This window comes from Brassica napus, chromosome A7, assembly GCF_020379485.1.
Source record: "Brassica napus cultivar Da-Ae chromosome A7, Da-Ae, whole genome shotgun sequence".
NCBI lineage: Eukaryota > Viridiplantae > Streptophyta > Magnoliopsida > Brassicales > Brassicaceae > Brassica > Brassica napus.
The window spans coordinates 17,632,665-17,657,186 of NC_063440.1; the positions used below are offsets into that span (position 1 = coordinate 17,632,665).

The window sequence follows — 24,522 nt, forward strand, 5'->3', positions numbered from 1 at the left end:
ACAAACTTTGATTCGGCGTGCCTCTTCAGCGTCGTTGATTCGGATTCGGCAGCTCCAGCGTCGTCTTCGGCGTGCCTCTTTAAATCTCACAAACTTCGATCTACACCTCTGTACGGATTTGATGCACAGACTCACCGCTCTGAAATCAGAAATGAAAATATCTTTGAAGCATCAACACCCACCATGGCGATTTTGTTACTGCTTTTCTCCTTTTTAGTTGTGAGTAATCTTCTACATGCAAATTGCAATTGATTTATACTCCCTTCTTATGTGGTTTAAGCGTTTATTTGGATGTGCTAATACATGATCAAATCTTTATTTCTAGATAGCGATCATTCCAATAGTTGTAAGAACTATTTTTCCTTTTTATGTTTCTCTTTTTTTTTTTTGAATATTGAGTCTCATATCATTTGTCTATTGAGCTTTGGTTTGCATCTTTTTTTCTTTCAACATTTTTTTCTTTCTTTGGTGGCAAAGTTGCAACATTAATCGCAACTGTAGTATCAGAGAACACTGGGATAACATAATATGCTTCTGGTGTTACCAGAATCACTTTTATCCCTTATCCACTTCATTCAGTTTCAAGTGTGCAAAATCTTATGAACCTCTATTAGTAACTAATTATTTTTGGTTTAGTAGATATCCAAGACACTTGGTGGGCATGCTCGCCGAGTCTATGTTGGTGGGTTTTCACCTGCGGCAAATGAACAGGTTAGTATCCACTTTCTTTTTCCCAGTGTTTGATACTAACATTGATTTACTTTCCTATGTTGCAGGTAGTGGCTACATTATTTAGTCAAGTTATGACAGCTGTTGGTGGAAACATTGCTGGTCCAGTTGATGTTGTTGTTAATGTTTATGTAAACCATGAGAAGTTTGCTTTCGTGGAGATGCGATCTTTTGAAGAGGCAAGTAACACAATGTCTTTGGATGGCATGATATTTGAGGTATGATTTTACTGTTTACCATTCTACCAAGTATTTCTTTTTTTGAAGCACGGTGTTTCTTCTTCATTCATGATCCAGGATGTTCTTTGAGGTATGTTGGTGCCTAAGTGGGATTGATTCAAGGCTTGCTTATGTGAATCCACTTACTATCCAATGGAGAGGAATAAAACTTTGCATACTCGAGTGAAACAATCCCTGGAGACTCGGGCTGGTGACGAGCCTGAGCTTCTTAAGTATATGTCGAAGCTGCCGGTTTTCTTGGAGAGAGCTGATACTCATACTCCTCGGGATAAGCTCTTGAGCGTTGGTGTTCTTGAATGGGACCGCTTGGAGAAGTGGCAGCATAGTCATAACCGGATGATGTCTGTGAAGAGTATATACTAGATACCCTTCGGTTGTTTACCAAACTGATTCTTCATTGTTTCCGGACAGAGATGAGTTGTCTGCTGGTCCCAGCAATCCAAGGAAACATCGTAGCTCACGGCAGTCTAAGCTCATGTCAAATCCTGGTGAAGAAACTGTAAGGGAGTATCGAGAAATCAAAGGTACACGGAAAAATAAACATAGAGACCATAGGAGTTTCAGCATACCTGATGAGCAGCTTGGTCCAATTACTGATGCACAAGAGGGATGTGAGAAGAATGACCTGAAAGAGAAGATTGGCCCAAAACCTGGAATTTCAGAGGCTGGCGTGAACGTGGAGGTAAACTCTAAGGCTGATGGTAGTAGACGTAAGAAGAGTGAGAAGAAGTCACGTGAAAAAAACCGAAATGATCATGATGGGGAACTCGGTCGAAGCCAGCAGAGGGAAGCTAAGCTCTATGACTCAACTAAGAAGCTAGCTCGAGAACAGGCTACGACCTCCAAGAGGAGTTTGACTAACAAAGTCAGCGTAGTTCATGAGGTTGAAGTAGATTACTGTGCTCAACATTCTTACTCCTTGCCATGTAAAGCTGATGGCTGCTCGGCAAAGAGTAACATTGCCTTAGCTGATGCGGACCCGAACCGGAATTCAGATAAAATATCTCAGTGTGTGCCACTCTCAGCAAAAGCAAGTAATACATCGTCAAGAGGTAAGATCTCAGAAGACAGAGCATCATCTTTGTTATCTGTGAAACATTGTGTGGATTAGCCTGCCCAGACGTTATATAATCATCAGATAGGACGTCCACGTCAGACAAAAAAATCGACCAATCACGTTATAACGTTTTGACACGTCATCTCGGATGTGGGTATGTTGGGCTTCGATTTTTTTCTTATACAGAATGTTAATATTAATGGCCCAGTAAGCTCATTTCTGTTTGCTCTTCACCTTCTTCGTTTCCGTTTCACGAGCGATTCGACGTTGCCCTTACTCACTTTCTCCATCGAGACTTAAAATCTCACAAACTTTGATTCGGCGTGCCTCTTCAGCGTCGTTGATTCGGATTCGGCAGCTCCAGCGTCGTCTTCGGCGTGCCTCTTTAAATCTCACAAACTTCGATCTACACCTCTGTACGGATTTGATGCACAGACTCACCGCTCTGAAATCAGAAATGAAAATATCTTTGAAGCATCAACACCCACCATGGCGATTTTGTTACTGCTTTTCTCCTTTTTAGTTGTGAGTAATCTTCTACATGCAAATTGCAATTGATTTATACTCCCTTCTTATGTGGTTTAAGCGTTTATTTGGATGTGCTAATACATGATCAAATCTTTATTTCTAGATAGCGATCATTCCAATAGTTGTAAGAACTATTTTTCCTTTTTATGTTTCTCTTTTTTTTTTTTGAATATTGAGTCTCATATCATTTGTCTATTGAGCTTTGGTTTGCATGTTTTTTTCTTTCAACATTTTTTTCTTTCTTTGGTGGCAAAGTTGCAACATTAATCGCAACTGTAGTATCAGAGAACACTGGGATAACATAATATGCTTCTGGTGTTACCAGAATCACTTTTATCCCTTATCCACTTCATTCAGTTTCAAGTGTGCAAAATCTTATGAACCTCTATTAGTAACTAATGATTTTTGGTTTAGTAGATATCCAAGACACTTGGTGGGCATGCTCGCCGAGTCTATGTTGGTGGGTTTTCACCTGCGGCAAATGAACAGGTTAGTATCCACTTTCTTTTTCCCAGTGTTTGATACTAACATTGATTTACTTTCCTATGTTGCAGGTAGTGGCTACATTATTTAGTCAAGTTATGACAGCTGTTGGTGGAAACATTGCTGGTCCAGTTGATGTTGTTGTTAATGTTTATGTAAACCATGAGAAGTTTGCTTTCGTGGAGATGCGATCTTTTGAAGAGGCAAGTAACACAATGTCTTTGGATGGCATGATATTTGAGGTATGATTTTACTGTTTACCATTCTACCAAGTATTTCTTTTTTGAAGCACGGTGTTTCTTCTTCATTCATGATCCAGGATGTTCTTTGAGGTATGTTGGTGCCTAAGTGGGATTGATTCAAGGCTTGCTTATGTGAATCCACTTACTATCCAATGGAGAGGAATAAAACTTTGCATACTCGAGTGAAACAATCCCTGGAGACTCGGGCTGGTGACGAGCCTGAGCTTCTTAAGTATATGTCGAAGCTGCCGGTTTTCTTGGAGAGAGCTGATACTCATACTCCTCGGGATAAGCTCTTGAGCGTTGGTGTTCTTGAATGGGACCGCTTGGAGAAGTGGCAGCATAGTCATAACCGGATGATGTCTGTGAAGAGTATATACTAGATACCCTTCGGTTGTTTACCAAACTGATTCTTCATTGTTTCCGGACAGAGATGAGTTGTCTGCTGGTCCCAGCAATCCAAGGAAACATCGTAGCTCACGGCAGTCTAAGCTCATGTCAAATCCTGGTGAAGAAACTGTAAGGGAGTATCGAGAAATCAAAGGTACACGGAAAAATAAACATAGAGACCATAGGAGTTTCAGCATACCTGATGAGCAGCTTGGTCCAATTACTGATGCACAAGAGGGATGTGAGAAGAATGACCTGAAAGAGAAGATTGGCCCAAAACCTGGAATTTCAGAGGCTGGCGTGAACGTGGAGGTAAACTCTAAGGCTGATGGTAGTAGACGTAAGAAGAGTGAGAAGAAGTCACGTGAAAAAAACCGAAATGATCATGATGGGGAACTCGGTCGAAGCCAGCAGAGGGAAGCTAAGCTCTATGACTCAACTAAGAAGCTAGCTCGAGAACAGGCTACGACCTCCAAGAGGAGTTTGACTAACAAAGTCAGCGTAGTTCATGAGGTTGAAGTAGATTACTGTGCTCAACATTCTTACTCCTTGCCATGTAAAGCTGATGGCTGCTCGGCAAAGAGTAACATTGCCTTAGCTGATGCGGACCCGAACCGGAATTCAGATAAAATATCTCAGTGTGTGCCACTCTCAGCAAAAGCAAGTAATACATCGTCAAGAGGTAAGATCTCAGAAGACAGAGCATCATCTTTGTTATCTGTGAAACATTGTGTGGATTAGCCTGCCCAGAAACAAGATCCAACGTCACACAAACCTGTCTCTGATAAGGGGAGAAGTATATCACCTTTACAGCGGCTTAGCTTCATTATGGGCAAGGCCAGCAAAACTAACAGTGAACGAGTTGCTGGTTCCACTACCCATCTAGAGTCAATGGCTAGCTCCATAAAGACCGGTTCACAAAACTCGGCTCCTTCATCTCGCGTTGACGGCTTAGACTGCAACAAACCGAGTGAAAAAGATACAACCACGACAAGAGATTCATCAAGAGATTCAGTTATCGTCTAATTTTTCACATTTGTAATAGGTTCTCATAAATTTGTTTGGAGGACAACAACATTCTGTTGTTCTGGCCAATTTTGGCTAAACTTATTCTCTAAGATAAAATGATTCGGTTTGGAATGAAAATGAATTTCAAATTATCTGTTTATCTAAAATCATGTTAACCATTTTTCTATGTAATACTCTAGCAAGAGAATTTTGTTTTTTTTTTCAGACTAATGAAAAAGATATTTATATCAAACCAAGATTGCATACTATATAAATTAAATTAGGCTGGTAAATCTGATTATGAAATTTTTTTTTGTTAGACTGGTAAACTGATTACATAGAAACCTACATAATCAAGAAAAAAAGTACTTAGATGAAAAATTAATGTTTGATTAATTTTTAACACATACTACAGTAAAACCTCTATAAATTAATACTCGATAAATTAATAATCTCTATAAATTAATAAATTTCGCCGGTCCCAATTTGGACCGGTTCAAAATTTGACACAAATCAATAAAATAATAAAATAATATTTTAAAACAAAATGCTATGTAAATATATGGTCCCATTAAAAATATAAATTAATAATTATATGTATATGTATTTTATATAAGTAAGCACATATTATTATATTGTTGGTTTTATATTCACAATGAATTATCTTTATATTTTCTTAGCAACTAATATATTTTTGATGAGATTTAGTAATATTATATCTAAACCCATATTTAAATTCTATGCAATATATATTATATACACCAAATAATATAATAAAATTAATATAAATGTCAAATTTCAGAAAATAACAATTAATGTCTATACACTAAAATCAAATATTTTTCTAATAAATATATCTTAAAATAAGAAATATAAATAAGGAAACTTTTGTAAATTAATATCTCTATAAATTATAAAATTTCAAAATCTCATTATTATTAATTTATAGAGGTTTTACTGTATCAATTCACAATTTTATATAATAAAACATGTAGAAAAAATTAAATTTGTATACTAAATTACTTTTATAATCAATTCCAACATATATATATATGTATTAAATAAAAAGTAAAAAAAAAAAATTATGAAATGAAAAATCCCGGGCGTAGCCCGGGCAAACCACTAGTAATATATAATAAAATCAAATCCAATCGGTCTCAGTTTTTATCTGTAAAGTTTAATTTCGCGATTTCCTTTTTTTTTTTTTTTGGTTGGGTTTATTTTTATTTTGGTCCTTTTAAAATTAATCAGCAAGTTGTGTTTGGTTAATGTGAATCTGGGAAACGAGGACTGTGTTGTGTTGGTTGGATTCCATGGCGATGGCAGCAGCAGTGATTGTGCCTTTGGGGATTCTCTTCTTCATTTCTGGCCTCGTTGTCAATCTCCTCCAGGTGGCTTTCCTCAAACTCTTCGATTCTGTTGCTGTTCTGATGCGGCTTTTAAGAGAGAGAGAGAGAGAGTGTGTGTGTGTGTGTGAGAACATCCTTGAGAGATGCTAAACATCCTTATAGTCTGAGAATGTTTTGTCTAGGCCGATAGTTTCTAAGGATTTAGGGCTCCAGGAAGAGCCTGCCTTGTCTCTGAACTTAGTTTCTTTTTATAATTCAGGCAGTTTGCTATGTCCTCGTTCGACCTATGTCTAAGAACACATACAGAAAGATCAACCGGGTGGTTGCAGAAACCTTGTGGTTGGAGCTTGTCTGGATCGTTGACTGGTGGGCTGGAGTCAAGGTCTTTATCATCCTCTTTTCCCTCCTGCTTATATTAGTCAAATAACAGATTTGGACCTTATGTAGATTAGTGTGCAACATGACCATATATGTAGATTTACTTTTTTAAGTTTTATCACTTACTCTGAAACTTCCTTATTGCCCTAGATCCAAGTCTTTGCTGATGATGAGACCTTTAATCGAATGGGTAAGTTCCTGCTTATTCAGAGCCCGAAATATACAAAGTGTTCTATTATCTGTAACTTCAGTGACTGTTCCTTCTAGGCAAAGAACATGCTCTTGTCGTTTGTAATCACCGAAGTGATATTGATTGGCTTGTTGGATGGATTCTCGCTCAGGTACTATGATTTAATCTTACATCTTATTTCTAAATATTTGGTATTGGATCAAGATACACTTCTTGGTGGCTAAGCTTGTATATGTGCTATGGCACCATTGTTGCCTTATCTAGTTTCGTATTTTCTTTCCTTGCAGAGGTCAGGTTGCCTGGGAAGCGCATTAGCTGTAATGAAGAAGTCTTCCAAATTTCTCCCAGTATGTGAATCTATTAATTAGGTTTACTGACTTACTTGCTAGATTTTAAAGAACGTAGTAATCTTGGATTGTATTTCTGAACATATGCTAAAGTTAGAAACTTGATAACGGGCTTTGGGTTGAGAAAAATATCAATGGTGAACACACACACTTCTTCTCCTTTTTATTGTGTTACATACACCAAAGTATTCATCAACATACAACTGTCACGCACATACAGGTCATAGGCTGGTCAATGTGGTTCTCCGAGTATCTGTTTCTTGAAAGAAATTGGGCAAAGGATGAAAGCACTTTAAAGGTATCGGTTTATATTCTTATTGTGCAAACTCAATTAGCTTTGCTGATGCTTATACTCATTAGCCTGAAATTGCAGAATCTTCATTTCAAGATCATGAGTTATGTGTGTTTATCTTAAATTTACAGTCAGGTCTTCAACGCTTGAACGACTTCCCACGGCCTTTCTGGCTAGCTCTTTTTGTGGAGGGAACTCGCTTCACAGAGGCAAAACTTAAAGCAGCACAAGAGTACGCAGCCTCCTCTGAGTTGCCTGTCCCTCGAAATGTGTTGATTCCTCGCACCAAAGTGAGTCTTATTGTTTTCCTTTTTACCCATTCCTTGGTGGGCAACTTGATCTCCTCACTGAAGCCTTTAACGAGCAAAATGACTACTTCTATGATTGATATTGTGTTTTCTGTTGTAATTACTAAACTTTGGTTTGTATTTCTATTTCAGGGTTTTGTGTCAGCTGTTAGTAACATGCGTTCATTTGTGCCAGCCATATATGATATGACCGTGGCTATTCCAAAAACTTCTCCACCCCCAACGATGCTAAGACTATTCAAAGGACAACCTTCTGTGGTAAGCAAGTAATATATATGAAGAGCTCTTCGTTAAGTAACATACAGTAGTCACATCTTGCATTCTTCTCATAGTCCCAGAGCTTTCTGTAACTTTCGACCATTCCCCAAACCATTGTTGCTGGTTTCAGGTGCATGTTCACATCAAGTGTCACTCGATGAAGGACTTGCCTGAACCAGAAGACGAAATTGCACAGTGGTGCAGAGATCAGTTTGTGGCTAAGGTATATATTATATATTTTACTGATTTTTCCTTTTGGTCAAAGATTCAATTGAGAGAAGCTAAGAGAAAAAACAAGGTTCATTTTGACACACTCTAATCTCGGCTCTGTGATACAGGATGCACTGTTAGACAAACACATAGCTGCAGACACTTTCGCCGGTCAGAAAGAACAGAACATTGGCCGTCCCATAAAGTCTCTTGCAGTGAGTCTCATCAAAACATTCCCTTGGCTCCATCCACATCAACTCACAAATATCTTCGTCCTTTTCCAGGTGGTTGTATCATGGGCATGCCTACTAACTCTTGGAGCAATGAAGTTCTTACACTGGTCAAACCTCTTTTCTTCGTGGAAAGGCATCGCATTATCAGCGCTTGGTCTAGGCATCATCACTCTCTGTATGCAGATCCTGATCCGCTCCTCTCAGTCGGAGCGTTCAACACCTGCCAAAGTCGCTCCAGCCAAGCCAAAGGACAATCACCAGTCAGGACCATCCTCCCAAACAGAAGTGGAGGAGAAGCAGAAGTAAAAAGAAGGATCTAACGGATCAAACACCACAACAAGAAGCGTATCAGTTTTGTTATAAGAAACAAACCCCAAGTGAATCCCTCCTTGATATCATCACTCCCGTTTTGTTCAGCTACTTCAACTACTACTATTACTCGGCCAATGTCTCTTAGTCGATTGATGTAAAGGGTCGTGATCCCTATAGACCTTGTGATTTTTATTTTTCTCAAGTGCATAGGACTTGTATAACTTTCTATTATTAGATTGTAATTTGGGATGACTTTCCTTTTCTAGAAAACATTTGATCCAAAACCGAAGTAAACCGAACTGACCGAAATGATAATTTTTTGTTTTCAGTTTCACATCTCGTTTAACTAAGAGCTTGATTGGTTTTCCCGCTATCACCCGCAAACGCAGCTTTTGCGATTGGTAGCGGTTGACAGCGTTTCGAAACAATCATACAAACCGCTACAAATCGCTTCAAACCGCTCCAAACCGCTCCGAACCTCTTAAAATCAAAAGCTGGTTCCAGCTAGCGTTTGCGGTTGCGGGCGGTTGCGGGAGGATAATTTTTTTTTCTTTTTTTAAAAAAAATCATATAAATACAAAAATAAAAATAAAAATAAAATTTTTAAAATGGAATTATAAAAATACTAAAATATATCTATTATATTTTAATTAATATTATAAAATTTTAAAATAAAAATATTTTCTATAATTTAAAAAATTTAAAACTATAACTTTGAAAATATAATTTACATATTTATTATAATATTATGATTTTTGATATTTTTATAATTATATAAAATGTAAATATTGTTAATTTATTATTTAACTGCTGCTGTATTTGGTAGTTAACCAGTCATAAGTATCCCGCAAACGTACCAATTTCTAACCGCAGAACCAGTCGTACAAATCTCTTAAAACCGCTAGAAACCGCAACCACCCGCATCCGCAAACGCCCGCAGCCGCAACTGCAACCGCTGCGTTTGAACCAGTCAGGCCCTAAGAAGAACTGATTGGCGTGATTGAACTGAAAATTTTGGTTTTTGGTTTCACATCTGGTTTAGCTAAGAACTGACCAGCGAACCTTAAAAATTCAGTCGGTTTAGCAGAAATTGTTTGATTCGACAACATTCAACCGAATAAACGAACCAAATATCCGCAAAAAAACTGAAATTGATAGAATTTTATTCGATTAATTTTTGTTTGCTTCACCGAGTTAAGTTCATAAACCAAAACTTGAAACAAATTCGGTTCGGTTCGAAACACATAATGATGATACGCAAAACCGAACCGAACTATTCAAATTTCGAACCGAACTGAAATATAGTTTGGCTTCAGTGACAGTTTTTCAAAACCGAAAATAACCAAATGCCCAGTTTTACTAAAGCAGAAATGTAACAAACGTTAGAAGAAAAAAACTTATTGCAACCTTTCAACTAATGTAGCATCAAAAATAACAATAGAACCAGAAGCAACAACATAATCTGATGCAGGTTCAAAAAGAAACTACAGAACTAGATGCAGCATAACCACACTCTTAAAGTGTAACCAAAAGAAGCTCAGTAAAAGTAGTCACCAACTATGGAAGAAGCTGATCTTTTATCCATTATAATAAAGCTTGCGTTGCAATAGATTCTCCTGCTGCGTCTTTATCTTGTTGTTCTGATGCTGCTACGCGTGTACAAATAGTCTAACTTAAAACGTTACTAGCGTGTCAGAGTTGTACGACATAGGTTTCATTATCACACTTCTACAGTCCCAAGAGTTCAAGATATTAGATACGATTCAAAAGGAATGTTATGCTCTGAGTGTGATGGTCAGTCATACCAACTAGAGGCTGGTTTTATTTTTCTTTTGAATTTTATTGAATATTCTGCTCTTATCAAATATACTCTACAACGATGGTGGTAATAGAAAATTACTCTCAAAACAAAGTACTAAAGACGAGAGAGACAAACAATAACTCTACACTGGAAAAAAATCTTAAACCAGACAAGAAAAAGAATGGGTTAGTGTTTGAACGTCTTCAACCAGTTGTTGAGACGCTCCATAGCTGACAAGTCCACCTTCTTCGGAAAACTAGAAAAAGCAACAGCTTCGGGTAGTGGTCCAACTATCACTTGAAGTTTAAGCCCAGCCTCGCAATAACCAGAGTGTGAGGTTACAAAATAATGAACTCCTGATTTTGTAAGCCTAACAAGATCTTGTCCTGTCTTGTGCACGGATACCGGAGACGTTGAGTCGCAGGTAATAAATTCTAGGTCACCACTGATTTCATAGACGTCGTTGACTTCGTTGTCGTATTCGAAAAGCAGAGTATCTCCAACATGAAACTGTTTTTCCTCACTCCACTTGTTGTAGAAGTCAATGTCGTCATAGACTTTCCATCCTTGTGAGTTTCCGACCTTGTAAGTCTTTCCGTCAGGAAGAATCTTGCTCGGTGGTGGTGGAGGAACCGGACGTGACGGGTCATGGATGACAAGAACTTCGAGTTTCTGTCCCAATACGCATTGAGCTTGGTTTGAGGTGATGAAGTAGTGAAAACCTGGTTTCGTGAGGGTCACGACATCGTGTCCTGTGTTGTAGACGGCTTTAGGAGAAGAATAGTCGCAAAACTCGTATTCCAAAGAGCCAGAAACATGAGTCACGTCGTTGATGTTGGGATCGTATTCGAAGACGAGAGAATCTCCCACGTGGAACTCCTTATGGTCGGCTTCGGCCCAAGCGTAGTAGACGTCGTCCTTGGCAGTCCATCCCTCGGAGTCTCCGACTTTGTAGATCCTCGCCGAGCAGAATACCGTGAAGCTCATCATCATCGCGAACACGAAGCTGAAGATTATTGTCCTAGTCGCCATTATCTACTGAAGATGAACAAGAAAGATTACAAGTATGATCGAAGAGAGAAAGTTTTGGAAGCAAATATTGAACTCAAGCGTTGATGAATGTGTGAATGTAACAAAATAGAATACCTTAACCCTCCTTATATAAGGTTTCACAGATCTTATCTTTCCTTTTTAAATATTTTTCTTTCTACTTTATTTCCTTTTTAATGATCTAAACCGTTTCAAAAATACACATATCTAATCTGGAAAAGGAAAGAATCACATTTAAAAAATCTCTAATACTTTTCTGATTAGGTTCGTTTATGATATCTAGTTTACCTAATATCATCAAAAATCTTATTCTTCGTTCACAAAAAAAAAAAAAAAAACTAAACACTGTATATTCAAGTTAATACTTTAATCAAAAAGATTTTTTTTGTCAGGTTAATACTTAAGTTAATGTAATTAATTATATAAAACTATAAACCGACAGTTTTTTTTTCTACCCTAAAACTAAAACCTTGACGGCTTTCTCAGGGTTTATTCTCTCACTTTCAAACTCCGATTAAACTTCGGCGATAAGCAAATAATTGTTAAAACCCTTATTTTATCCGTGCTTGCAGAACTCAGCAGCAATGGCTCAAACTCAAACCACAGAGGTTTTGTTACGTTTCACTTTCATGGCGTGCAAGTTCTGTTTTTTTATTTCTTCCTTAATGGTTTTAACTTATGGTTTTAACTTATGTTCTCGAGCTTTTGGTTTCTCCAGGGAGCTTCCCAAGTCGTTAAGTCTGTTAGATTTAGCTTCATGACAGAACAAGATGTCCGAAACCATAGTGTTATGAAAGTTACTAATCCCGTCTTACTCGATACCGTTGAGAGACCTGTCCCTGGTGGTCTCTATGATCCTCTTATGGGTCCGCTGGATGATAAAACACCGTAAAGACTTCTTCTTTTAAAGTAATTTTTGTATAAAGACTTGATTTTTATATCCTTATTAATGCTGTCTCTCCATGAATCTCTCGTAATGCAGTTGTAAAACCTGTAGCCGGATCAGTCTATTTTGCCCAGGACATTGTGGGCATATCGAGCTTGTCTATCCTATTTACCACCCTTTGCTCTTCAATCTTCTTTACACCTTTTTGCAAAGGACTTGTTTCTTTTGTCATCACTTTATGAAATGGAGTGAGGTAAGCTACTATATATATATATATATATATAATAAGTTTGATCAGTGTTTAAGAAATATCTAGGCAGTGATTATGAGCTTTATGAGGAATTATTGCTTAGATGGATGCCTAAACCGTTTTTTTTAACGTATATATATACCAATCTTTTAAAAGTTGTTTTCTTAGAGCATGATTAACAAGGAAGAACTTAATAGGTTTCTTAGAGCATGATTTGACATTTTTTACTAAGAAACGTATTTTATATTTCTTATTTATAATATGTTTTTAGTGTTTTTTAGTTAAAAGCTATATATTTTTTTTTTAATTCCTAATTACACTAAGATACCCTCCCTAAGAGATGGTCTTAAGGCCCGATTTGCCACCTAGACAGATACCTAGTTGTCTTCTATATTGATTTTTAGAACACTGAGTTTGATAATAGTTGTCTGCGTTTGCTAATTTGATTCATGTTACTTTCTCTTTGTTGTTGCTTTTTAAGGTTGACGGATGTGTTTCTCAGTTGAAAGTCATCATTAAAGGAGATATAGTTGCTGCTAAAAAGTTTGGTTCTGAAGCCACGGAATCATCAGAAGAGTGTGAAGATTCTGACATTAGAAAGCAGAGGTGGACATCTTTTCAGTTTGCTGAAGTCACTGACCTCTTGAAAAAAACTCTGGGGTTGAAATCATGGAAGTGTGGATATTGCGGTAAAAAAGCTGTTCAACTAGAGAAGCCTATGTTCGGATGGGTTCGCAAGGTACGTCCTCTTGAAAGTTGTTACTCCTGTGAAGCCTATGTTAGGAAGCATGCTTAGTCTAATGCCATCAATGTTTGTATAGTCCTGTTTTTTTTCTCTAAGGAATAATAACTTTCACAACCGGTTTTGGCATTTGACAATAAAATGCCTTTGCAATGCTTTTATGTAACACTTGCCATTTCTGTTGTATTATTTCCTTGACATTTTATTTGGTTTGAAGACTCTACTCAGCCTTTTAAGCCAGCCAGATATTATGTCTTATTTTAATAGATTCTGTGTACTCTAGAGGATATACTGTTTACCTTGTACTTCTGTTGTTTGTTCCTTAAACATCTTAAGTAGTTCTTTACTCCAGCATGCGTCTGATTTTTATTTGCTTTCCAGTTCTCTACATTATGCTCCTCTTTGATATCAGAAAGCTGCGATATTCCTATCTATAACATTATTTCTAATCAGGAGGAGGAGAAAGCGACCGACAATGGAGATAATGTAATTCGAGAGATTAAGGTAAAGAATTCAGAAAACATTGTAGAAAGTGATGATGACAGTGCTATCGATGAACAATCAGAAGTTGAAGATGAAGGTGCTAAAAAGAAAAGAGGAAAATCTTCGAAAGCAGCTAAAGAGTTTAAAGAACACAAGAAAAAGACTAAAATAAACGTTTTGCCTAGTGAGGTTTGTGTTTTTTTTAATTATGTTCTGACTTTATATTTAGGCACGACCAGAATTTTAAAAAGGTTTATAATGTCTTTGGCGCTATTATTACACTTGTTTCAGGTCAGGGAAATCTTAAAAGATTTGTGGAGAAATCACCCTGAGTTTTGCTCCTTTATTGGTGATCTTTGGCAGAGTGGATCTGAAAAAAATGACTACTCTATGTTCTTTTTGGAGAGTATTCTTGTGCCTCCTACTAAATTTAGACCTCCAACAAAAGGAGGCGATAGCGTAAGTAGTTCTTTACTTTCATTGTTCTATTAAATTTCATTTTCCATTACAGTTAACTCATGTGATACCATTTTGTTTCTTACAGGTTATGGAACATCCTCAAACCGCAGGGCTAAATAAGGTCTTAGAATCCAATATAGCCCTTGGGAATGCCCGTACTAACCAATTAGAGAAATCGAAAATAGTTTCTAGATGGATGGATCTCCAAGAATCAGTCAATGTCTTGTATGATAGCAAAACTTCATCAGGTTAGCTTCTAGCTTATTCACTTAATTGTTTTAGGTGCATCTGTTACAAAGAGTTTCCTTATTCTTTTCTAGCTATGTCTAGCAACTGGCTTCCCCACTTGACGACTGACTAGTAAAATGGATTGTTTCCTTCACAGTTAAAAGTCAGAGAGAGCAGGGAACTGGAATATGTCAAGTGCTGGAGAAGAAAGAGGGTCTATTTCGGCAAAATATAATGGGAAAAAGAGTGAATCATGCATGCAGATCTGTCATATCTCCAGATCCTTATATCGCTGTCAATGACATTGGGATTCCTCCTTGTTTTGCTTTGAAATTGACTTATCCTGAGGTATGATCTATTATCTTCCAGTTTTGCTTGCTTCACTATGTGGAGATGACTAGTGGCAACGCTTAGATGTACAATATGTCCGACCTGTAGTGTAACTTTATGTTTGTTTTTCCTGGTGCAGAGGGTGACTCCTTGGAATGTTGAAAAGTTAAGGAAGGCTATCATTAATGGTCCAGACATTCATCCAGGAGCAACGCAATACTCTGACAAAGTATCTACAATGAAGCTGCCTTCTAGCAGAAAAGCACGAATAGCAATTGCAAACAAGTTATTTTCCTCACGAGGAGTCACTACAAAACTTGGGAAAACATGTGATATCGACTTTGAATGTAAAATTGTCTATCGACATATGAAAGATGGTGACGTCGTCCTTGTGAATCGTCAGGTGTGGGAACATACTGTTCTATTTCATTAATATTGCCTATCTATATTATATTATTTCTCAAGTTTTGTTAGGTCTTTTACTAAGCGATTTTGGAAATGTTTATTTACTTTAACAACTTTTATTTGGTGTGATGGCAGCCAACATTACATAAACCTAGTATAATGGCTCACATAGTCCGTGTTCTTAAGGGGGAGAAGACACTTCGTCTCCACTATGCAAATTGCAGGTAGTCTCCATTTCCACATGCTTTTTCTTGTATCCCAAGGCTGACTTTAAAAAACTACTTTGGTTTCCAGTACATATAATGCAGATTTTGATGGAGATGAGATGAATGTGCATTTTCCACAAGATGAGATATCACGATCTGAGGCCTACAATATTGTCAATGCCAACAACCAATATGCAAGGCCTTCTAATGGTGATCCACTTCGAGCTTTAATCCAGGTTCCACATCAAATTTTTCAAAACCTTGTATCCATTAATTTCATGAATCGGCTTGGTTGATCATTCATATGTTGTATCACCTTGCATTTTACTTTACAGGATCATATTGTCAGTTCGGTTTTACTCACAAAAGGGGACACTTTTATGGACAGAGATGAATTCAATCAGCTTCTTTTCAGTTCTGGCGTGACTGACATGGTTCTGAGTTCTTTTTCTGGACGATCTGGCAAGAAAGTCACACAGTCTGCTTCTAATACAAAGCTGTTGACTGTCACGCCTGCTATTTTAAAACCAGTACCTCTTTGGACTGGAAAACAGGTTATCATAATAATCCAGCTATATTTTATTTTTAGTTTATAATTCTCTAACCAATCTGGTTTTTCTGGTTATGTTCTAGGTCATCACTTCAGTGTTGAATGAGATAACCAAAGGTCATCCCCCATTCAGCGTAGAGAAATCTACCAAACTTCCTGTTGACTTCTTCAAACGTAGACCAATAGAAGAATCCAACAAAAACAAGTCATGGAAACATGATTTTAGCGAAGATAAACTGCTCATCAGGAAAAACGAATTTGTCCGCGGTGTGATTGACAAGGCTCAGTTTGCGGACTATGGGTTGGTTCACACAGTGCATGAGCTCTATGGTTCAAATGCTGCAGGAAACCTGCTTTCTGTTTTTAGTCGTCTCTTCACCGTTTTCCTTCAGGTTTGTAATTTGCTCTCATGAAGATGATAGTTTTTTTTTTAAATTTTGTTACAGAGTTTTGTATCGTGAAAAACCTTCTGTTTCATCATCTTTCAGATTCACGGTTTCACCTGTGGAGTTGATGATCTTATTATTTTGAAAGATGTGGATGAAGAGAGGACCAAGCAACTTCAAGAATGTGAAGGTGTTGGTGAAAAAGTCCTACGTAAGACCTTTGGCATTGATGTTAATGCTCAGATAGGTATGTGTATATGTACTTCATTAATGTGTGCATGCCTGTCAACATGCATGGGAATTGTAGTTTGCTAGATGAACTACTCACATGTTACTACGTACTTTCTTTGGGGCAGATCCTCAGGACATGAAATCTAGCATTGAGCGAATTCTTTACGAGGACGGGGAACCTGCTTTGGCATCTTTGGACAGGAGAATCGTCAGTGAGCTCAACAAGTGTTCAGGAAAGGGGGTGATGAACGATTTGCTCTCTGATGGGTTGCTGAAAACACCTGGAAGGAATTGTATATCTCTGATGACAATATCTGGAGCTAAGGGCAGTAAGGTGAGTCTTTCTTCAGTATGCAAGAAATTTTCACTATTTTTTTTTCTTCTCATGTTGCCGACTCTGTGCAGGTTAACTTCCAACAAATCTCTTCTCACCTTGGCCAGCAAGATTTAGAAGGAAAAAGAGTTCCCAGAATGGTTTCTGGGAAGACATTACCGTGTTTCCATCCATGGGACTGGTCACCTAGAGCTGGAGGTTTTATTAGTGACAGATTCCTTAGTGGTCTCAAGCCACAAGAGTATTACTTCCATTGTATGGCTGGACGAGAAGGGTTAGTAACTCTTCCTCTTTTTAAAGTTTTACTTTGTTCCTGTAACATAAATCTTTTGAAAATGGTTCGTGTAAAATTTTTTCTTAATTTTAAGTCTTGTGTTGTATTTGTGTTAAGAGTCTTTGTCATCTTTGTTATGGTGCATTAATTGTAAACATTTTAGAACATTCTGTTTTATAGGTTAGTTGATACTGCAGTGAAGACATCACGTAGTGGGTATCTGCAGAGATGCTTGATGAAAAATCTCGAGAGCCTGAAAGTCAACTATGATTGCACTGTCCGGGATGCTGATGGGTCCATCATTCAATTCCAATATGGTGAAGATGGCGTGGATGTTCATCGGTCTAGCTTCATTGAAAAATTCAAAGAACTTACACTAGTAAGCATTCCATTTTCGAAACGGTTAAGCCTTTTCCTTTTGGAAACTTATGTTGTTATTCATTTAACTTGCTTTGATTCAGAATCAAGATATGATCCTTGAAACATGCAGTGAAGACATGCTATCTGGATCCAATAGTTACATAACTGATCTGCCTATTACTCTTAAGAAGAGAGCTGAGAAGTTTGTAGAGTCAATGCCTATGAATGAGCGTATTGCTTCCAAAATGGTGAGACAAGAGGATCTACTGAAGCTGGTGAAATCAAAATTCTTTGCAAGTCTTGCCCAGCCAGGGGAGCCTGTAGGTGTACTTGCTGCACAATCTGTAGGAGAGCCATCAACACAGATGACGTTAGTTATATTCCTTTCTTTCTTTCTTTCTTTCTTATGTTTTGGTCTTAGTATTTTGCTTATAGCTTTATGTTGCTCTGTCAATATACAGTTTGAATACTTTCCATCTTGCTGGACGTGGAGAGATGAATGTGACACTCGGAATCCCACGTTTACAAGAGATCTTGATGACTGCTTCTGCAAACATTAAGACACCCATCATGACTTGCCCTTTGCTCAAGGGTATAACAAAGTATGTTGGATAATTATGCTATTTACAAAAATATGAGATGTTTTATAGATGTTTTATGTTTAAATATTCTCTACTTATCTATCATTCATTCTGCAGGGGATGATGCAAGTCATATTACTGATAAATTAAGGAAGATAACAGTAGCAGATATTATAAAGAGTATGGAAGTATCCGTTATACCATTCGCAGTTTATAAAGGCAGAGTTTCTAGCTTTGACCCCAAAAAAAAAAAACAAAAAGGTAGAGTTTGTAGTATTCACAAGCTTAAGATAAATCTATATAAGCCAGAGCATTATCCGAAGCACACTGATATTACTGATGAGGATTGGCAAGAGACAATGACGGTTAGGTATTTGAGGAAGCTGGAAGATGCTATACAGAAACACATGACAATGCTCTGTAGAATCAGGGGCATAAAGGTTAAGAAAGAGACCGGTCCAAAAGCTGGAAGTGATACGAGGAATGATGATTCTGCAAGTGGAAAGCAGACTCAAGATGATGATGATGATTCTGCTAGTGGAAAGCAGACTCAAGATGATGATGATGATGATGATGATGATGATTCTGCTAGTGGAAAGCAGAATCAAGATGATGATGATTCTGCTAATGGAAAGCAGACTCAAGATGATGATGATGATGATGATGATGATGATGAGGGTCTTGGTGCAGAGAAACGGAAGAAGCAAGCAGCAGATGAGGATTATGAGGAAAGTTCTGAAGATGAGAATAAGGAACCATTGTCAACTAGTGGAGTAGATGATGACACTGAGATGGACAGTGAGGATGAGAATGAAGAAGTTAGCAAGGAAGGGACTCAGCAACCCAAAAAAAAGAAGAGAGAGAGATTTGTTGGACATAAGAAAGACAGACATATCTTTGTGGAATGCAAAGGAGAGACATTTGAGGTCCATTTCAAGTTTCTTTCAAAGCAGCCTCATATGTTACTTGCTCCGGTACCTTGTTCTTGAAGCTATTATCTTTATGACTCTATTGTTTTATGCTAAGCCCTAGGTGTTTTATACTTCTTCTTTTTTGACACGCAGGTTGCTCAGAAAACAGCACAGAAGGTTTACATCCAGAACTATGGGAGAATCGAACGGTGCACATTAGCTAACTGTGGTGATCCTCAAATGATATACTACGGAGACAAACCAAAGGAGAGAGAAGACATCTCCAACGAGGAAAAGAAAGCCTGGCCAGCTCTCCACGCATCAGGAGTTGATTTCTCTGATATCTGGGAGTTTCAAGATAAGCTTGACGTTAGGTACTTGTACAGCAACAGCATTCACGACATGCTCAACACATTTGGGGTTGAAGCGGCAAGAGAGACCATAATCAGGGAAATAAACCACGTTTTCAAATCATACGGTATATCAGTAAGTTTCAGACACCTGAACCTCATCGCAGATTACATGACCTTTTCTGGTGGATACCGTCCAATGAGCCGTTTTGGAGGAATTGCAGAATCAACTTCTCCATTCTGTAGAATGACATTTGAGACAGCCACTAAGTTTATTGTCCAAGCAGCTACCTATGGAGAAGTTGACAGGCTAGAAACTCCCTCTGCTAGAATATGTCTTGGTTTGCCTGCGCTTTCAGGAACGGGTGGCTTTGACCTGTTACAGAGAATAGAGGTCTGATTTGTGTGTTAAACCCTAGCGTGGAGCACAATTTTGTCTAATTTAAAATATTTGTCGTATTAAAAGTTTTGTTTTTAGACATTTTGTTGTCCAATAAATGGATAGATGTACCTGCCGACAAATTGAGAAAACGCTTGTGGATGGCAAGAGCTGCATTTTAGTGAGTTTTTTTTTGTTGTAAACTGCATTTTAGTGAGTTTTCGATCAAAGCAAAAGAAAAAATGAAATGGTTGTAGCAACCTCGTTTTTATTGGGGTTAATTTGCTGAGTAACCAATTTTGAAAGAAGAATTAAAAATATATCACCGATTTTGACGTTATTAATTCAATAACATTTAACACATATTTGAGTTATACATTTGCCTTTCCAGGTAATCAATGACATAAAAAGAACAAATGACGTCGATGATGAAGAACATGTGAACGAGAAAATGAGATTATGTCGTTGATGATGAAGTGAGTATTGAGTCATTGATTAATTACATGGTCTTGTGGTAGTTATGGTGGCAGACGGCGTACAAGAAGGATGAGAAGTAATCAAAGTTATATCATTACTAGGTGATTTTCCCGTGCTCATGCACGGGTATAAATATTTATAAAATAAATATACTATAATAATTGATTGTTATTTGTTTTTAATTTTAAATTAATTTTTAATTTGTATGCATAATTTATATTAATAATATTTTGTTACTTTAATTAGACATATATTAGATTCCATCTATTTCTCTAAATTCAACTATAATATTTTTTTATTTTAAATATATTAATATTATGATTTTTTTTATTTGCATTTACGTTGGTTGTTGTCTTAGATATGTAAATATATTTAAGAAAGATTATGTATAACTTAAGATATATTATGTTTAGAATAAAATATTAAATAAATTAAAGTGTATGATTCCAGATTACTCAAATTAATATAATCATAATATTCTACAGTCTCATGCATATATATAATTTTACAAAAGAACTAAATTATAATAGTTGGTTAATACTTTATTTTAATTTGTTAATATTTTTTGAGTCATTCTATAATTTACATTTATGAAATAAATTATTATTATAAAATTATATATTCTTATTGTAGTTAAATCTATGATTTTAGTATATATATTTTTTCAAATTCAAACTGAAGTATAATTATTTTTATTATAATTAAGTAAAATCAGATTAATTTTATGTATCATTTAAATGTGCATGTAGTTTCATAATATTTATCAAGTTATATGCTGAGTTTCTTTTAAAAAATATCAAAAAATAAAGCGATGATCAATATGAAGTTACATACATAAGTAACTAATACATTTTTAGAAGCTCATGAACACATATCAATATTTACAATAACTAAAATATTTTATAAATTATAAATAATTGTATGCCTTATATTTATTAAATGATAAACAGAAATTAATTTTAAATAATCTTAAAAATGAGAATTCAGATTTTTTTGGTATATTAATTATAGTCATATTAAGTTCCACAAACATAAAAAAAAAAATTAAAAGCAAATTTAATATTATGAAAACAAATAATTTTAATAATGATATTTTATGAAAATATAAAATAGAAATATTTTATTACTTCAAAAATATATTTTATGTTATTGAACAATAATTTTTAAATGGAATATTTCTATTTTATGAACTTTCTTTTTAATGAAATCATATTATATATACATATATTTTCGTTTTAAATTTGTTTTTAAAACTTTATAAATGTTTCCTTTTTTATTATATATGTTATTTAGAAAATTTTAAAAAGGAAAATAAAAAAATAATCAATAATAGTATTTAAATGTAATAATTTTAATTCATTAAGGGTATCAGTGTAATCAACCATCATGAAAATTAACGTGAGCGCGACACATAAGAAACTGACTTCTCAAATAATATTATAGAGATAATTTATGTTGTCGTCACTTTATTTTGTAATAGGAAAACATTGTTCTATTCTATTTAATAAAATTAAAATAATACTAGCATTAATTTCTTATATACAAAGTAAAATGTTTTGCCACTGCAAATTGAGCATTGTTCAAGCTGCTATTTCATTCTAGACTCCAACCACACCCTAACATCCCCCAAATACTACAAATTTATTTGATTAATATTTAATTATATAATTTATGTTTTTAACTTTTTACTAAAATATTATTTTAGATAACAATACAATCAATATATATAAAGAAAATACACTTTTTAATTATATTTTTAAATTTTAGATAATTCAATATTCTATTTTTAATTATATAATTAAGAATTTTATTTGATTAATATTTAGTTATATAATTCATGTTTTTAACTTTTTTAGTAAAAGACTTTTTCAGATAAGAATACAATATATATACAAAAATTATCTCTTTTTTAAATTATATTTTCAGATTTTGGATAATTCTTACTATTATTAATTTTAATCAATTATCTAATATTTGATTAATATTTAGTTATATAATTCATGTTCTTAACTTTTTACTAAAAGACTTTTTCAGATAACAATACAATATATATACAGAAATAATCTCTTTTTTAAATTATATTTTCAGATTTTGGATAATTCTTACTATTATTAATTTTAATCAATTATCTAATTAAATAAATTAAAATTTCGTTTTAATTTTTTTAATTTAGTTATATATTTTATTCATTATTCATTAAGGGTATAAACGATATTAACCATTCTAACTTTTAACGTGAGAGCTCGATTCCAAAAATTTACTTCGAAATTATCTCTTTTTTAAATTATATTTTCAGATTTTGGATAATTCTTACTATTATTAATTTTAATCAATTATCTAATTAAATAAATTAAAATTTCATTTTTATTTTTATTTTTTTAATTTAGTTATACATTTTATTCATTAAGGGTATAAACGATATTAATCATTCTAACTTTTAACGTGAGAACTCGATTCCAAAAATTTACTTCGTAAATAATAGTATAGATGTTTGTTCCCATATTTTATATAAATGTAATTCTTTTTTCTAGGTATAGTAAATAAATTAAAATTATTCCAATTTATTAAGTTCGAGCATCTTTTTGTTTTGTCATATTGGTTAACGATTACTGTCTTTGGTGCATGTTTGTTTGTTGGTTTTTGTTTGTTGTTTGTTTTGGTTTGTCATATATACTCTTCAACCTAGCCTAGCCCTAGTACTGTGGCTATCCATGTTATATGTACTTACGTTTTAAGTATATATTAGATTTTGACCCGCACGATGCTATTTGATTTTATGTCACTATTTAGGGTTTGGCAAAAAACTCGAATTCAAAAAATTGAACCGATTCAATCCGAATAAGTAGTACTCAATCCGAACCGGAATTGATTAAATATCCGAATTATTCAAAATTTTGGTATTTGAAAAACTGAAATCTAATCCGATCTGAACCTAAGTATTTTGGGTATCCAAAATAGATTTATATACTTATATATATATCAACTATTTCTAGATTTAATATATATAAAAACATCCAGAATATATATTATACTTTTAAGTTAGCTTAAATGCTTAAAAATAGATACAAATAATCAAACGTAAATATCTTAAATAGTTAAAATATAATCAAAACTCCAAAAATACTTAAATAATTATTAATTCTCTATCCAAATATTTAAACCAAACCTATTTAAATTGGTTATCCAAATTCGAACCAAATCCTCGAAGATCTGAAATGAACACGGAATCCCAAAAAGACCCGAAAACGAACCCGAATGCCCACCCCTAATCACTATTATATATATATATATATATATATCCTATATGTGTCATCATAGGTTCTAAAATATTTGTTATCATATAATTAATTTTATTTAATACGTACCATCAAATAGTTTTCTTATAATTAATAGTATTTTATATGTACAATCATATAAATAATCACATAAATTATATTTTAAAATTTAATGTGAAATTAAAAATCATAATTTAAGTTGATGTTTGAAATTGGGCTTTATATTGTATTTTTCTTATAAATATTGAAAATACTTTTATAATAGTTATTGGAAAATATGTTAGTAAAAATCAAATTTTGAGTATATGTATATTTTTGAATGAATTTTTGATATAAATCAATTTTAAATTATTATTTTGATTTAAATATATATTAAGTAATATAGACCCATTACTTTTTAATATAATGTAATGGACTTCTAATTTTTTAGTAGCATAAGCTCATTATTATTTTTTCTAACTTACTGTTATTCATGTTTCCAAACAGTACTATTTTTTAAACTACTATCAATATTGCCAAACAATCTCAATGTGTACTTCAACTTTAATAATATAGATAATATACGGAGTATATATATATATATATATATGATACTTTCGTACGTGTGTGCCTTTGATATGATTAAAGCGAAATTCAAATATCATATTTTGTGATCCAAGGTTCACTTGATGTTTCAAAAAAAAAAAAAAAAATTTGTTAAACATGATCACATTAAAGAACGTGAATTTAGTGAATATGGCATAGGAACCAAAAAAAATTGTTAAATGATAGTTCATTACCAAAGAATTAGACATACACAAACCGAATTAAGGATCAACCGTTTTTCATCTCTCTCTTCTCTCTTCTCTCTTTCCTTTCTTCCGTGAAGTCATAACCCTAAATCTACTTTAGGCAACCGGCGGTTTTGCTTTGCCGTTGGCTCCGCCTCCGTTTCTCTGCTCTCTTCTTCTCTTCGCCTCAAGCTTCTCTGTCTATCTCTTGCTGATATGCTCGCCGTTCCGAGGTTCTGACCATTACTGAT

At 34.8% G+C, this 24,522-nt stretch overlaps 3 protein-coding genes and 1 pseudogene across 3 annotated transcripts; 3 read left to right on the forward strand and 1 right to left on the reverse strand.

The window, feature by feature from the left end:
• Window positions 1–3,363: 3,363 nt before the first annotated feature.
• On the forward strand, window positions 3,364–4,820 carry LOC125576616 (annotated as a pseudogene).
• Window positions 4,821–5,808: 988 nt separating this feature from the next.
• On the forward strand, window positions 5,809–8,837 carry LOC106353228 (1-acyl-sn-glycerol-3-phosphate acyltransferase 2-like). Its single transcript, XM_013792940.3, has 11 exons — window positions 5,809–6,067; window positions 6,285–6,407; window positions 6,554–6,593; window positions 6,671–6,744; window positions 6,881–6,940; window positions 7,161–7,238; window positions 7,364–7,522; window positions 7,673–7,798; window positions 7,929–8,021; window positions 8,137–8,223; window positions 8,293–8,837. The coding sequence occupies exons 1-11, from the start codon at window positions 5,990–5,992 to the stop codon at window positions 8,545–8,547; spliced, it is 1,173 nt and encodes a 390-aa protein (XP_013648394.2). The 5' UTR covers window positions 5,809–5,989; the 3' UTR covers window positions 8,548–8,837.
• A 720-nt stretch (window positions 8,838–9,557) lies between these two features.
• Window positions 9,558–12,527, reverse strand: LOC106355632 (blue copper protein-like). Its single transcript, XM_048737064.1, has one exon. It carries the CDS (start codon window positions 11,384–11,386, stop codon window positions 10,541–10,543), a length of 846 nt encoding a protein of 281 aa, XP_048593021.1. The 5' UTR covers window positions 11,387–12,527; the 3' UTR covers window positions 9,558–10,540.
• Window positions 11,989–19,952, forward strand: LOC106356841 (DNA-directed RNA polymerase I subunit 1-like). The gene is made up of 23 exons (XM_048735556.1): window positions 11,989–12,012; window positions 12,123–12,292; window positions 12,387–12,543; window positions 13,022–13,279; window positions 13,736–13,954; window positions 14,057–14,224; window positions 14,310–14,472; window positions 14,610–14,800; window positions 14,922–15,185; window positions 15,323–15,411; window positions 15,482–15,629; window positions 15,729–15,947; window positions 16,027–16,335; window positions 16,426–16,576; window positions 16,686–16,894; window positions 16,966–17,168; window positions 17,349–17,547; window positions 17,630–17,898; window positions 17,990–18,130; window positions 18,228–18,328; window positions 18,371–18,646; window positions 18,755–19,083; window positions 19,174–19,952. Exons 1-23 carry the CDS (start codon window positions 11,989–11,991, stop codon window positions 19,768–19,770), a joined length of 4,854 nt encoding a protein of 1,617 aa, XP_048591513.1. The 3' UTR covers window positions 19,771–19,952.
• Window positions 19,953–24,522: the final 4,570 nt, after the last annotated feature.

Excerpts from the sequence above, each read along its gene's own strand:
- LOC106353228 (XM_013792940.3), top strand. The coding sequence starts at position 5,990 with ATGGCGATGGCAGCAGCAGTGATTGTGCCTTTGGGGATTCTCTTCTTC. Across the intron at positions 8,022-8,136 it reads GAGATCAGTTTGTGGCTAAG|GATGCACTGTTAGACAAACA; the intron begins GTATATATTATA and ends TCTGTGATACAG. Across the intron at positions 8,224-8,292 it reads GTCCCATAAAGTCTCTTGCA|GTGGTTGTATCATGGGCATG; the intron begins GTGAGTCTCATC and ends GTCCTTTTCCAG.
- LOC106355632 (XM_048737064.1), bottom strand. The coding sequence starts at position 11,386 with ATGGCGACTAGGACAATAATCTTCAGCTTCGTGTTCGCGATGATGATG.
- LOC106356841 (XM_048735556.1), top strand. The coding sequence starts at position 11,989 with ATGGCTCAAACTCAAACCACAGAG. Across the intron at positions 13,955-14,056 it reads TAAACGTTTTGCCTAGTGAG|GTCAGGGAAATCTTAAAAGA; the intron begins GTTTGTGTTTTT and ends CACTTGTTTCAG. Across the intron at positions 16,336-16,425 it reads TCTTCACCGTTTTCCTTCAG|TTTCAGATTCACGGTTTCAC; the intron begins GTTTGTAATTTG and ends TGTTTCATCATC.